Source organism: Suricata suricatta, chromosome 1, assembly GCF_006229205.1.
Source record: "Suricata suricatta isolate VVHF042 chromosome 1, meerkat_22Aug2017_6uvM2_HiC, whole genome shotgun sequence".
Taxonomy (NCBI): Eukaryota; Metazoa; Chordata; class Mammalia; order Carnivora; family Herpestidae; genus Suricata; species Suricata suricatta.
The window spans coordinates 123,766,009-123,781,662 of record NC_043700.1 but is presented as its reverse complement, the minus strand read 5'-3'; the positions used below and the strand labels follow the sequence as shown (position 1 = coordinate 123,781,662).

The 15,654-nt window shown below is 34.1% G+C and overlaps 1 protein-coding gene across 5 annotated transcripts in view; it reads right to left on the bottom strand.

Moving 5' to 3' along the window:
- Positions 1-6,900: 6,900 nt before the first annotated feature.
- The window catches only part of SNCA (synuclein alpha), a 148,586-nt gene continuing 139,832 nt past the window's right edge, over positions 6,901-15,654 (bottom strand). For all 5 annotated transcript variants that reach the window (XM_029923968.1, XM_029923798.1, XM_029923748.1 and 2 more), the window contains exons 5-6: positions 14,653-14,736; positions 6,901-7,401 (exon numbers count right to left, since the gene is read on the bottom strand). In XM_029923968.1, the coding sequence (XP_029779828.1) occupies positions 7,369-7,401; positions 14,653-14,736 (117 nt within the window). In that variant the 3' untranslated portion in view covers positions 6,901-7,368. The remainder of the gene's footprint in view (positions 7,402-14,652; positions 14,737-15,654) is intronic.

Below are 15,654 nucleotides of genomic sequence, written 5' to 3'. Positions count from 1 at the left end.
AACCATTTTATTGCTGGTATTTCTGTTGCTTCTAGTGTAATGCAGACGTTGACAGGTAGAATGGTGCATATATTTTGGGTCCTAGACGAGCTTGCCAAATAGAAATGATTGGGGGAAGATATTAGGAAATGGATAAAATTTGGGAAATGGATGGGGATTCAAGTGCCGTTTTCCCCCCTGTGGTTGATGATAACCTGTTTTGGAACACTGCATTTTAATTTTTTATGTGCTTCTCCTTTTTTATGGTGATCAGAACCAAAATCAGTGACTATATTGTACAAATATAAATAGCAAAACTATATCACTTCAATATGAATATAATGTGGCTTGACGAGTAAAGCTGAATCTAAAGATAGATGTGTTCTATAAAGCTAGTATTTACAGTTTTGGTGCATATTTACCTCTTACTTTCCCAATGTATTTTGGTGTTAGTTAATAGTCTACTATTATCCAATACTTGTTTTTTTGTTTCTTGTTTTTTTTTAGAATTTTGCTTTTAATTTGGTTTTTATTTTTTTATTTTTTAAAAATATTGTCAAGTTGGTTTCCATACAACACCCAGTGCTCTTCCCCACAAGTGCCCTCCTCCATCACCACCACCTCTTTTCCCCTCTCCCCCTTCCCCTTCAACCCTCAGTTCATTTTCAGTATTCAGTAGTCTCTCAAGTTTTGCGTCCCTCTCTCTCCCCAACTCTCTTTCCCTCTTCCCCTCCCCCTGGTCCTCCATTAGGTTTCTCCTGTTAGACCTATGAGGGCAAACATATGGTATCTGTCCTTCTCTGCCTGACTTATTTCACTTAGCATGACACCCTCGAGGTCCATCCACTTTGCTACAAATGGCCAGATTTCATTCTTTCTCATTGCCATGTAACACTGGTTTTTAAAATGCTGCCATATCTATTACAAATAGCCTCTGTTCAAGTCTCCTAAGTGTTTTACCATTATCCTAATCTTGATTATTGTTTTCTTAATACAAATATAAATTTATTTGTGGGATATAATTAATATATAAAATTAGTTTCAGGGGTACAACATAATGATTTAATATTTGCATATATTATAAAATTATTACAATAAACCTCATTCATACCCATTACCATACACAGTTACAGATTTTATTTCTTGTGATGAAAACTTTTAAGATCTACTCTTTCAGTAATTTTCAAATATATAGTATTATTAACTATAGCCACAATACTGTATATTACATCCCCATGACTTACTCATTTTATAGCTGGAAGTTTATATTCTTTGACTATCTTTATTGACTTTACACTCACCCCCTCTACTCACCTATTTTCTGTATCTATAAATTTAACTGCTATTTTAGATTCTGTTTAAGTGAAATTATACCATATTTATCTTCATCTGTCTTATTTCATTTAGCATAATACCCAAATTGTCTCAAATGGCAAGATTTACTTCTTTTTCATGGCTGAATAATAATCCACTATATATACATATCACACCACATTTTCTTTATACATTCATCCATTCATGACATCGAGGGTGCTTCCATACCTTGTCAACTGTAAATAATCCTGCAATGGACGTGGGATACATATATCTTTTTAAGATAGTGTTTTTCTTTCCTTTAGATAAATACTTAGAAGTGGAATTGTCAATCATATGGTAGTTCTTTTTTTAATTGTTTCAGGAAACATCACATTGTTTTCCATAGTGACCACACCAATTTACATCCCACCAACAGTGCACAAGGATTTTCTTTTCTCCACATCTTCTCCAATGTTGGTTATTGTCTTGTATTTTTGATAATAGCCATTGTACAGGTATGAGGTGATATCTTGTTGTGGTTGATTTCCCTGGTAATTAGTGATGTTGAACAATTTTTCACGCTATTGGTCATCTGTATATCTTCATTAGAAAAATGTCTATTCAGATCCTCTGCCCAGTTTTAAATCATACTGTTTTTCAATTGTGAGCGTTCTTCATTCAGTTTGGATATTAACCCTTTATCAGATATAGGATTTGCAAGTGTTTTCTCCCATTTGCGAGGCTGCCTTTTCATTTTGTTAATGGTTTCCTTTGTTGTACAGAAACCTTTTAGTTTCATGCAGTCCCACTTGTTTACTTTGCATATGTTACCTTTGCTTTTGGTGTCAGATCCAAAAAGTTATTAAGACTGATGTCAAACAACGTATAGCCTATGTTTCCTTCTAGAAGCTTTATGGTTTCTAGTCTTACATTTAAGTCTTTAGTACATTTTGAGTTCATTTTTATGTATATGTAAGGTAGTGGTCCATTTTCATTCCTTCAAATGTGGCTGTTGAAAAAACTGTCCTTTCCCCATTTTATATGCTTGGCCGCTTTATTGCAAATTAGTTGACCACATAGGCATGGGTTTATTTCTGGGCTCTGTATTCTGTTCCATTGATCTATGTTGTTTTAGTGAAATATCATACTGGTTTGATTGCTATAGTTTTGTAATACAATTTGAAATCAGGAAGTGTGATGCCTCCAGCTTTGTTCTTCTTTCTTGAGATTACCTTGGCTATTACTAGTTTTATGTTAGAAGATATAAATGAATATATCTGAATATTTTAAATAAATCTTATTGGGCTTTAAAAATACAGTGTACTCTGCTACTGCTACCACACTACCGGTACTACCACTACTAACAGTATCACTAATGCATTGATCATGGACTATGGGCTACACATATTTCTAAGTATTCTACTTATATTAACCCACTTAATCCATATAACGATGCTCTGAGGCACTATTAGTATTATGTTTTTTACAGACAAGGAAATAGAGGCACTGAGAGATTAAGTAACTTGCTCAAAGTAAAAAAGGTATGAAGTGACATAACTGAGAGCCTACATAGACTGATTTTAAATCCAATATCCTTCCTACTACTCCTGTCAGCTTAATTAATCAACCATCCTTGACTATTCTAGGTAAAAAGTATTATATTATTTTCTAAGATAAACATATAGTCTTGCTACTATTATTTGTTTAGATTTTATTTTGCGGGAGCCAAGCTTAGCTTTGACATTTGCAGTCACGGGTTAGCTTTCATCTCACTGCAAGATAGAGGACAACCTGGTATTTAGTTTACCTACAAAAAGCAGTTAGGAAGCCCTAGAGGAACCTGATTAAAATGCAGCACATTTCCAAGGCACCATATCTTGCTGTGTTGCCATAGAAACAGTGGGAATTTCTGGTCATTGACCTTTAAGGGAAATTGAGAATAAATTTTCATAGGGTTCATAACAGAAGCAATCCCAGGATATTAACTTTTAGTTGCAAGACAACTTTGGAAATTCCCTTTGCAATCCCATCTGACTTTAGAAGTATATTATATCAGCAAAAGTTATTAGAGGCTCAAACTTCAGCTTTTTGAAGACACATTTTTTTTTAACTACTTCCAATATACCATCTGTGCTATCAGACTTAAAATAATCAAAGATAGTGTTGTAGCGACAAAGAAACACTAAAGGAAACCTTAGATAATTATAGAAGAAACATCAGAACTAATATATTTTTAAATAGTTTGTGTTACATCTATCTGCTCTATTGCTTTTGGATTATTTAAATCTAGTCTTACTAAAATATTAAAGTGCAGTGTTACTATATAAGAAATACACCTAGAAACTCAAAGTATTATAAAGTGTTAAGGTGTCAATATTTAAAAATACAAATTCCTAATACCTACCCTTTCTAGTTTATTTATTTATACATTTAGGCATTGTATTACTAAGTATTTATCATTGAAAATACTACTCCTATGATATATATGTATACTTTGTATGGCATATGTATATGCCATTTGATAGAAGGCAAGTGCCTGTGTTTCAACAGAAAAAATGATAAAGTATCTTACTGAGGACTGCTTTTACTTATGAACCTTTTTATTTTCTACTAAAAATAAATAACTTAGTTCTATTGCCAGTATCTGCACAGTTTAATTAATTACAAGTAAATGCCAATCAGGGGAATCAGGGTCTGGCTAATTTATTCTAGAATTAGAAATATATCCCCATATATAGATGAATATCACTTATTCTAGATATAGATATCTGAGGAAAGATAGAAATATTCTAATAATTATATATCGAAAAGCAAGACCACTACCCCATCTCTAAACGTCTAGAGGGTATGTTCTCTGAGAGACAATGTGGGCTGGGGGCTGAGAACACAGACTCTGGCCCTACAACAGTTGGGACTCCTGGCTCTGCCACTTACTAGCCATGTAGCCATGAGAAAGTTACTTAGCCTGCAGGAACCTCAATATGCTCGTGTATAAAATGAGGATAATAATGGAGCTTCTTAGGGTTGTTTTGAGAATTAAGTTAGCTAATATTGATAAACCACTTAAATTTATATTTGACACAGTAATAAAAACATATTTCCTCTTCCAATGCCAGGGACAGAGCTCACAGGGAAATGCCATCCACTTACCCTACTGCCCAAGACGGAAAAAAAAAAAAAAAACCACTGAGATGACTCAGCCTGGATAAAAACGGAGTAATGTCAGTACAATGGACAGAGAGATATTTAGAGTTTGCTGTTAGAAGAATGTGCTTTTCTTCCTCAGTATGGATGTAGACAGCACTATCTGAGAATTAATGGTTGTCCTTGAGGTATGTGTGTGTTTAATCTAGTAGTTGCCTATACCATGAGCCGGAAAGATGAGTAAACATATTTTGCATTTCACACTAGAGGGGAGATTTTGGAAGCAATTCATGTTATAAGGCCAAACCACGTGTTAGATTGTTATGTTGCCATTTGGGTGCCAAAGCCCAAGCTAACTTGTTTTGTTAAAGCCTCCATGGAGTCATATGAGGCTGAATAACTCAAACTTGAGGGAATGGTATCTGAAAAATAAACCTAGAACCAGACTAACTTCCAGGCCACTTCTCAGGCGGATGTCTCAGCAGTGGCTAGGAAATAAGCTTTCTGAAAAGGCTGTGTGTCTTAACTTTTTAAGTGCTTGGTACAAGATAACCACCATTGGTGTATATTAGTACTAGAATGCTTTTTGAACAGAGATATTTACTTTTTCATGTTGTTTTCCTAAATAAAAATACTCATTATTGTGCCAAAATCAAACAAGAGACATAACTTCTTTCCAGTTTAAGACCATAGGCAAAAATGGAAGTTTCTATGGTGATCATGCTTATAGTCATTACACTCATTCTTTTCTCTTTCTTTGCCAATGCCCAATATACATCAAATTACTCACAATCACATACGAACTGCCTAGCACCTCTAGAATCTTCTTACTTAAAAATATGCTTTCTTCTGGTAACTTTAAAAAGTAACTGCTATTTTTCTCCTGAATAACTAAAAAGATAAACCAAAATGTTTTTCAATTAATTTATATAGGGTTTTCATAGAGTTACTGTCAGCACCCCTGGGGAGTTAATATATCTTTCCTAAATAGAAAATTTTTTCTAAAAAAAGTATCCTGAGACTCATATATGTAGCAGAATTGAAAAGTCATAAGATTTTTATACATTTAGAGAATCAATATATACCTTATGCTGTACTTTGCATCTCCATGACTTATTTATTTTATAAATAAGTTTGTACTTACTATAGTTATGAAAAATATGAAAAAATAGTATATTATAGTTATTCATATAGTTATGAAAGTTCATGCCTCACAATCTCTTTTACCTACTTCACTCATTCTCCTACCCACCTCCTCTCTGGCAACTACCAGTTTGTTTTCTGTATTTAAGAATCTGGGTTTGTTGTTCATTTTTGTTTTTTAGATTCCACATATAAATAAAATAAGATGGTATTTGGCTTTCTCTGACTTATTTCACTTAGCATAATACCCTCTAGGTCCATCCATGTTGACACAAAAAGATCTCAAATTTTTATAACTAATATACCATATGCTATATCTTTTTTATTCATCTATCCAAGGATACATGAAATACTTCTATATCTTAGATATATAAATAATGCTATAATTCATGAACACAGTATATCTTTCCATTTGTTTGTATAGTGTTTTTTTCCCCAGTGACTTAGAGTTTTAAGAATACAGTCTTTTAACTCTTCCATTAAATTTATTTCTAGGTATTTTATTCTTTTTGGTGCAATTGCAAATGAGAAATGGGTAATGCTGGCCTCCCAGAATGAGCTTAGACACTTTCCTTTCTCTTCTATTTTTTGGAATAGTTTGAGAACAGTTATTAGCTTTTCTTTAAATATTTGGTAGAATTCCCCTGTGAAGCTATCTTGTCCTATACTTTTGTTTGTTGTGAGTTCTTTGATCACTAATTCAATTTCATTGCTAGTAATCAGTTTTTAAAATTTTCTATTTCTTCCTGATTCAGTTTTGAAAGATATTATTTCTAGGAATTTATCCATCTAAATAGACATTTCTTAAGGCAATGGTCTAAGGTAATGGTAGTTCCCAGAAGTGTTTAAAGGAATTTCGTAGGGTGGGTGTTGAGGGGGTTGGTTTATTTTAGAAATAATAAAAATAAAATGCTGGGTTAAGACATAATAAAAATAATATGCTGGGTTAAACAAAGTTAACAAGGTTCTCTCAGAGCCTTAATGTGCTAATATGTTTTAGTATCTGAAGCAGACAGCCAAAATTACTTCTTAAAATCACTGTTGGGTGGAACTCATTTTTCCTGTATAGCTTCTTAAGACATCGCTGCACATTAGAAGATACTTTGGGCAGTGTTGCTTCATTGACTTCCCAGAGTAAAGGGTTAATGTCCCATCTGGTCTCCTTCAAATGGCTGTCAAGAATTTTAATTGTGGCAGTTCTCAGTTCACATTGTTATAAGCATGATTTTATTATTTAAAATGAGATGGGATTAAAAATAAGATTTTTGTAATGAGATAACATTTTAATTTTCACCACTTATATATAAACACAAGTTAATAAAACACATCACAAAACAGTAAAACTTCATAGTTAATATTTATAGGTGCATAGTTTCATGCTCACATGTCTTTAAGTATCATATATATTAACAAATTTCACAATACATCATTAAAAGACACCTAGAAATCTTATAATATATGATAATAAATTGCAACTTCTCAAGAACAGCAACAAAAAAATAGTGAAGATTTAGAAATAAGTGGTAGTCACTTAGGTGTTTTAATTTAACATTTTAGATTTGAAGCCACAATATCCACACAGCACACAAAGACCCTGCTACCATATATTCACTTCAGTGAGAGGGAAGCACTGAAATGCTGAGTGAGGGCAGGTACAGATAATTTCAATCACTGCTGATGGAAGAGTTTAAAATACACTGTAAAAACTTTGAGAAAATGTCAGGACTGGGCACGTTGGAACTGAGTACTTGTACAGGGTGGAACATCTCTCAGTAGGTCTCAAGAAACTGGGAGCAAAAGTATTTCTTATGCTTCAGGTTCATAGTCTTGATACCCTTCCTGATAATGAAGAAAATAAGAAAGAAAACATGCAGTGTTAATATGAGTCATCCGGAATAAAGGATTTAGGTTGAATGAGACTGTACACGGCTCACCACTTTGAATAAGGTTCTGCAACTATTCAGTTATACACAATATAACTTTATTTTGTAATAGTTTTGTATTCCTGTCAAATATAAAAGTGGATTATGCTGTTCAGAGTTAGGGTATCTGAGTTTTACTTCCAGATGCCATTTAACAATCATATGTTCTAATCGGATAGAACAAGTTAGGTGGTCTATCTTGCTCCCAGTTTCCTCAACTGTAAGTTGTGAGGGCCCAATCAAGTGGCCTAAAAATCTTCTTCCAGGGCTGAAATGTTCTAATTTTTAAAGGGAGACAAAGACATTAAGGCAAGTGAAGTTTTCTCTTCTTTTGAAAATTTCTTCTTCACCTTGGCTTCAATTATTACTTCTATTTTAAATCCTATTCTCCCATACATTATATAGATAGCATCCACAATAAAAATATTAAAGGCCTCAACTAAAGTGGTCAGAATAGTCCTCCTAAAGAACAACTTGAATCAAGATCCTGCTTTAAAACAAAAATAACTCAAGTTGGTTTCTGAATGCCGTACAAACTTAAATGCAAAGGTTCTTCTAGTATTCTACAATTTGTCATTGACTCATCTCTGCAGTCTTAATCTGTCACAAATCTCTCTGTTCCCTAAGGTAAAATCTTACTTAACTATTCACCGTTCCTCTAACATATCCTCATGCATACTCAGACATGCACACCTTGCTTCTAATATTACCGGTGATAGAATATCTTCCCTTCATTTTGGACTATCATATCGCCCATCCCCTCCCACACAGATCAACACCAACTCTTCTATAAAACTCCTGATCACTCTAAACAGATTCTGTAAAATATTATACTTTTTGGTATATCTTGCCTCTGTGATGCCCGATATAGAGAAAACAGTCAATGTTTGTTAAAGGAATTATCATGAATAAATGAAACAGTAAATTTGTATTTGTTTTTAGCAACGTTTTTAGAATGTATACTATTTTCTAGTATTAACTTTCTTGTATTTTCTATAGTGCTTAGCATTGTGCTGAACTTAAAAAGACTCAGAATTTTTGGTAAAAATCTGAGCAAAACAACCAACTTAATCTCAATTTCTATAAATGGGATTATCAGTATGTCTTTTACTAAGGTTATATGTTTTTCCTCATAGCATAACTACAAGAAATTTTAATTTTTTATGAATACTACATCTTCTTTGCTTGTGATGTCTGGTTTAGGCACCAGTGTAATATTGTCCTCATGGAATTAGATGGGGAGTATTCCTTCCTCTTTTTTTTGGAAGAGAAATTAATTGGTATTAAGTGTAGTTAATAGTTATTAATTATTCCTTAAATGTTTGGTAGAATTCACCAGTGAAGCTATATGGTCCTGGGATTTGTGTGTGTGTGTCTGTGTGTGTGTTGGGGGGTAGATTTTCTTTTTCCTTTAAAAAAAAATGTTTTTAATGTTTATTTATTTTTGAAAGAGAGAAAGAGAGAGAGAGAGGGAGAGAGACCATAAGCAGGGGAGGGGTAGGGAGAAAAGGAGACACAGAATCCGAAGCAGGCTCTAGGCTCTAAGTTGTCAGCACAGAGTCTGACACGGGGCTCAAACTCATGAACTGTGAGATCATGACGCGAGCTGCCGTTGGACACTTAACATACTGAGCCACCCAGAAACCCCTGTGGGTAGATTTTCTTAACGATAATTCAGTCTCTTTATTTTGGTATAGGTCTGTTCAGATTTTCTATTTCTTCTTGAGTCAGCTTTATTAATCTACAAGTATTTTAAAATTTCCTTGTGATAATTTTCTTTTAAAAAATTTTCAAATTAAAATAGGCAAATTAGCTGTTTAAAATGCTAACTTGAAAGACATCAATTGTTGCAAACCATGCATTTATCATATTTCTACTCTATAATTTTTGTGGGTGCTTTTTATTTTACCATGCAAATATCTTGGTAGAAATATATGGCAAATAATAATAACTTTTTTAGACATTCATTTGATTTATCCAAACTTTCATTTGGGGATTTATTTTATTTTTTTAAAAATTTAAAAGTTTTTAAATTTATTTTAATTTTTTTATTTTTACTTTTTTCTTAGTGTTTTATTTATTTTTGAGACAGAGAGAGGCAGAGCATGAGCAGGGAGGGGCAGAGAGAGAGGGAGACACAGAATCTGAAGCAGGCTCCAGGCTCCAAGCTGTCAGCACAGAGCTTGTCGCGGGGCTCGAACACATGAACGGGCGATCATGACCTGAGCCGAAGCTGGACGCTTAACCGACTGAGCCACCCAGGCGCCCCTTAAATTTATTTTTGAGAGACAGAGAGAGAGCGTGAGCTCAGGTCATGATCTCACAGTTCATGGGTTTGAGCCCCGCATCGGACTCTGTGCTGACAGCTCAGAGCCTAGAGCCTGCTTCAGATTCTGTGTATCCCTCTCTCGCTGACCCTCCCCTGGTCACACTGTCTCTCTCTGTCTCTCAAAAATAAAGAACATAAAAAAAAAATAAAAAAATAAACAATTTGGAGTTTTGAAACTTAGTCATGTGCCTGAGATAAAAATGCTCAGACACAGGCAGGGTGAACACAGGGTTCGAACAGAAACTGGGAACACAAGAGAGATAATTGAATGCTCTTCCCTCAGGGTTCCCTGAAGAGTGGGGAGGTCGGGGTGGGGGGGGACGGTCTGATTTTTCAGCACCAAGGCTAGGGATGTCATAGTCATCCCACCCATCAGCTCTGAAAACCTTCAGGGAGAAAACAAGCACCACCTAGTGGAGGCTGGAGCCACTTCACCAAGCTCTATGCCCCTGCCCCCTGGAGGCACATTTGGAGGAAAACAAGTCAGCCTGAGAATTAGTGCAACAGACCCCTCCCCCAGAAGACCAGCACAAATTCTCTTGCATCAACTCTTCTGATCATGGGGTGCAAAAAGCTTGAACTCCATAGGAAATAAGATCTAGCTTCCTCTTTATGTTTACTCTTCATTTAAATTATTTTTTCATTTATTTTCTTATTTTAATTCCTTTTTTATTATTTTATGTTCACATATATTGCATATATTTTTTCTTTTGATATTTTATTTTATTTTTATTTTTAGATCTAGATTCCTTAAAGAGCAGACAAAAACACGCCCAGAATCTAGGTTTGTTGTTTTTTGTTTGTTTCTGGGGAGTGTTTTATTTTTGTTTTTGTTCTTCTTTATCTCTTCCTTTCTGGACCAAGAAACTCCATAGGAAGTTTCTGAAGAGAGAGAAATTCACCCCAAAAGCAATGACAGGAATTAGAACTCACGTCCAGGGATTTAATCAATACAGAGATAAGTCAGATGTTTGAACTAGAATTTAAAACGATGATAAGGATACTACCCAGGCTTTTAAAAAGCATAGATGATACCAGAAAGTCCCTTTCTGCAGTGATAAAAGAACTAAAATATAGTCAGGCTGAAATTAAAATGCTATAACCAAGATGCAAACCCGAGTGGATGCCATGACAGCAAGAACAGACAAGGAAGAGGAACAAATTAGTAAAATAGAAAAGAAAATTATGGAAAATAATGAAGCTGAAAAGAAGAGGGAAACAAAGGTCAAGAGTCACACAGGCAGACTTAGGGAATCCAGTGATGTGTTAAAATGCAGCAACAGTCTTATCACAGGAGTCCCAGAGGGTGAAGAGAGAGAAAAAGGGGCAGAATGTCTATTCAAACAAATTATAGCAGAAAATTTTCCTAATTTGGGGAAAAACACAGATATAAAAATCCAAGAAGCACAGAGAACTTGCATTAAACCCAACCAAAGCTGACCATTGCCAAAGCATATCATAATCTAATTCACAAAATACAGAGACAAGGAAAGAAATTTGAAAGCAGTAAGGGAATAAAAGGCCTTAACCTACAAGGGAAGACAGAGCAGGTTCTCAGCAGACCTGTCTACTGAAACTTGGCAGGCCAGAAAAAAGTGGCAGGCTATATTCAACTCGCTGAGGGGAAAAAATAGGCAGCCAAGAAGTCTTTATCCAGCAAGACTGTCATTCAGAATAAATGGACAAATTCCTAGAAATTCACAAACTACCAAAACTGAAACAGGAAGAAATTGAAAACTTGAACAGAAAACTTAACCAGCAAAGCAACTGATCAGTAATAAAAAAATCTCCCAACAAGAGTCCTGTCCCAAGTGGTTTCCCAGGAGAACTCTATCAAACATTTAAAAAAGAATACCAATTCTCCTTTGGAACAAACTGTTCCAAAAAATAGAAGTGAAAGGAAAGCTTTCAAACTTGTTCTATGAAGCCAGTAATATCTTGATTCCAAAACCAGATAAAGACCACACTATAAAGGAGAATTACAGGCCAATATCCCAGATGAACATGGATGCAAACATTCTTAATAGAATACTAGCAAATCAAATTCATCAGTACATTAAAAAAATTATTCATCATGATTAGGTACAATTTATTCCTAGACTACAGGGCTCGTTAAATATTCACAAATCAATGTGATATATCACATTAATAAAATAAAAGATAGGAACCATATGCAGAAAAAGCATTTGAGTGTTTCAGCATCCATTCTTGATAAAAACCTTCAACAAAGTAGGGATAGATGGAACACACCTCAACATCATAAAGGCTATTTATGAAAGACTTAAAGCTAATATCCTCAACAGGGAAAAACTGAGAGCCTTTTCCCTACCATCAGGACCAAGACAAGGGTGTCCATTTTCACCATTACTATTTTACATAGTATTGGAAGTCTTACCCTTAGCAATTAGAAACGAAAGAAGGAAGGAAAGGCAGGAGAGAGAAAGGAATGAAGGAAAGGAAGGAAGGGAGGGAGGGAGGGAGGAAGGAAGGAAGACATCCAAATCAGCAAAGAAGTAGTCAAACTTCCATTATTTGCAGACATGATACTCTATGTAGAAAACCCAAAGACTACACCAAAATTTGCTAGAACTAATAGATAAACTTAGCAAAAGTCACAGGATATACAATTAATGTGCAGAAATTGGTTGCATTTGTATACACTAATAAAAAAGCGGCAGAAAAAGAAATAAAGGAATTGATCCCATTTGCAATGCATGAAAAACAATATGACACCTGGAATAAATGTAACTAAAAAGGTAAAAGGTCTGTACTCTGAAAACTACAGAACACTTACATAGAAATGAGAGAGGACACAAAGAAATGGAAAAGAATTCCATGCTCATAGATTGGAAAAACAAACATTTAAAAAATATCTATGCTACCCAAAGCAATCTACACATTTAATGCAGTCCCTATCAAAATATGCATATTTCATAGAGCTAAAGCTAACATTCCTAATATTTGTATGGATCCACAGAATATCTCGAATAGCCAAAGCAATCCTGAAAAAGAAAAATGAGGCATCCAAATTCTGGATTTTAAGCTATATTAAAAGCTATAGTCATCAAGACAGTATGCTACTGGCACAAAAAAACAGACATAGAAGTCAGTGGAAGTGTACAGAAAACACAGAAATGAACCCATAAATATATGGTCAACTAATCTTCAACAAAGCAGGAAAGACTATCTCATGGAAAAAAAAAAAGACAGTCTCTTCAACAAATGGAGTTGGAAAAACTGGATAGCAACATGCAGAAGAATGAAACTGGACCACTTTCTTATACCATACACAAAAATAAATTCAAAATGGATGAAAGATATAAATGTGAGACAGGAAATCATCAAAATCCTAGAGAATAACAGAGGCAGCAATCTCTTTGACCTTGACCAGAACAACTTCTTAGTAAGAAGACATGTTGCTGAAAGCAAGGGAAACAAAAGCAAAAATGAACTAGTGGGACTTTATCAAGACAAAAAGCTTCTGCACAGTGAAGTAAACGATCAACAAAACTAAAAGAAAGCCTACAGAATGGGAGAAGATATTTTCAAATGACATCAGATAAAGGGTTAGTATCCAAAATCTATAAAGAACTTATCAAACTCAATACCCCAAAAAACAACCCAGTTAAGAAAATGGGTAGGAGGCACAAATAGACAATTTTTCAAAGAAGACATCCAGATGGCTAACAGATATATGAAAAGATGCTCAACATCTCTCATCATCAGCAAAATACAAATGAAAAGCACGATGAGATATCACCTCACACCTGTCAGAATGGCTAAAATTAACAACACAAGAAACAACAGGTGTTGGTAAGGACATGGAGAAAGAGGAACTCTCTTGCACTGTTGTTGAAATTGCAAACTGATGCTGCCACTATGGAGAACAATATGGGGTTCCACAAAAAACTAAACTAGAGCTACTCTAGGATCCAATGATTGCACTATTAGGTATTACCCAAAGGATACAGAAATACAGATTCAAAGGAGTACATGCACCCCAAGATTTATAGCAGCATATCAATGATAGCTGAACTAAGGAGAGTGCTCAAATGTCCATTGACTGATAAATGGATAAAGAAGATTTGGTATACATATGCAATGGAATACTACCTAGCCATCTAAAAATGAAATCCTGCCATTTTCAACTACATGGATAGAGTTAGAGTGTATTGTGATAAGAAAAATAAGTCAATCAGAGAAAGAAAAATACCATATGATTTCACTCATATGTGGCATTTGAGATACAAAACAGATAAACTCATGGGAAGAGAGGGAAAAAAAGAGAGGGAAACAAACCACAAGAGACTCTTGATAGGGAACGAGGGTTTATGGAGTAGAGGTGTGTTGGAGATGAGCCGGATGGGTGGTGGGTATTAAGGAGGGCATTTGTTGTGATGAGCACTGGGTGTTGTATGTAAGTGATGAATCACTGAATTCTAGACCTGAAACCAATGTTGCACTGTATGTTGACTAAAATTTAAATTAAAAAAGTAACATTTTTAATAAAATAATTTCTTAATGCAGTGTTCAGCAAACATTTTCTGTAAAGGTTAAGCAAGTACATATATTAGGTTGGTGGACAACATACTGTGTCTGTAGCTTTTTCTTTCTTTATAAACAATGTTTTACAAATGTAAAAACCATTTTTAGTTTTCAAGTTGTCTTCACAAAACATATTCTGGATTTGGCCAATTTATTCCTCTAAAGAGTAAATAGTTTTCAAAAAACAAATGTAAGGAAAATCTGAGTGAACAGATATTTGATACTGCTTATTAGAAAGACCTGACTTGAACTCCTGAAGTTTATTTTCAGAGTTGTATGTATATAAAGTTTTACCTCAGAAGGCATTTCATATGCCTCATTGTCAGGATCAACAGGCATATCTTCCAGAATTCCTTCCTGTGGGCCTCCTTCTTCATTCTAAATGGGAATCACAAAGGGAATATAATGAGGTACCATTTTTTACTTTTTAAAAATTAAGCACTTTGAAAACATCTTCTATAGAAAATGGTAAGAATGTTGTAAAATAGCACTCCTTAGTATTATTGCTGGCATTCTAAACTATGTAATATCTTTGCAGAAATATTGTGATGGTATGCATTATTAACCTACAAATGTACAAAATTTTTGTTCAAGTAATTCACTACTCAGGAAATCAGCCAAAGCTATAGTCCAAATATGTTTTCTTACAGGAAAAATGACAGCAGTAAAAATAATTGTTAGCCTAAATGTTCAACAGAAGAGGAAAAGTTTAAAAAATTATAATTCATATATCAATAAATATGAAGATACACATTTCCTATGACATGAGAATTATATAATAAAGTGAGAACATATTCATGATGCAATGTTTAGAAAGATATAAAATTGTATATATTACAGACATAACCAGTTAGTAATGCAGATACAAAGCTAAAAGATTGAAGAAAACCCAACAAAATATTAAAAGTACTTTTTATCAGGTAGTTATGTTCTTACTTTTTTGTAAGTTATATAACGATTTGTAATGTAAAAGTGTACATATTTTATAATTTATTTTTAAGTGTTGGCAAAGAAATTGTTTTCTGAAATTTCAAAACTGAAACTATATCTACATATGTATACACCAAATGCATGATCCACAAATTTCCCACACCTCTATCCTTAGAAAGAAGATACCATAAAACTCAACTTGAACTCATGTCTCAACTAGTATCTTTTATTAATACCTTTTGTTGTTTTGCATGGATTCCAGTAAAGTGATTATAAAAAGATAAAGTTCAATGAAAATTAAAAAAGCAGAGAGGGCAATGTGAGCCTAAAATGGACTTACTCCAAGAGATCAAATAGTCCCTCAGA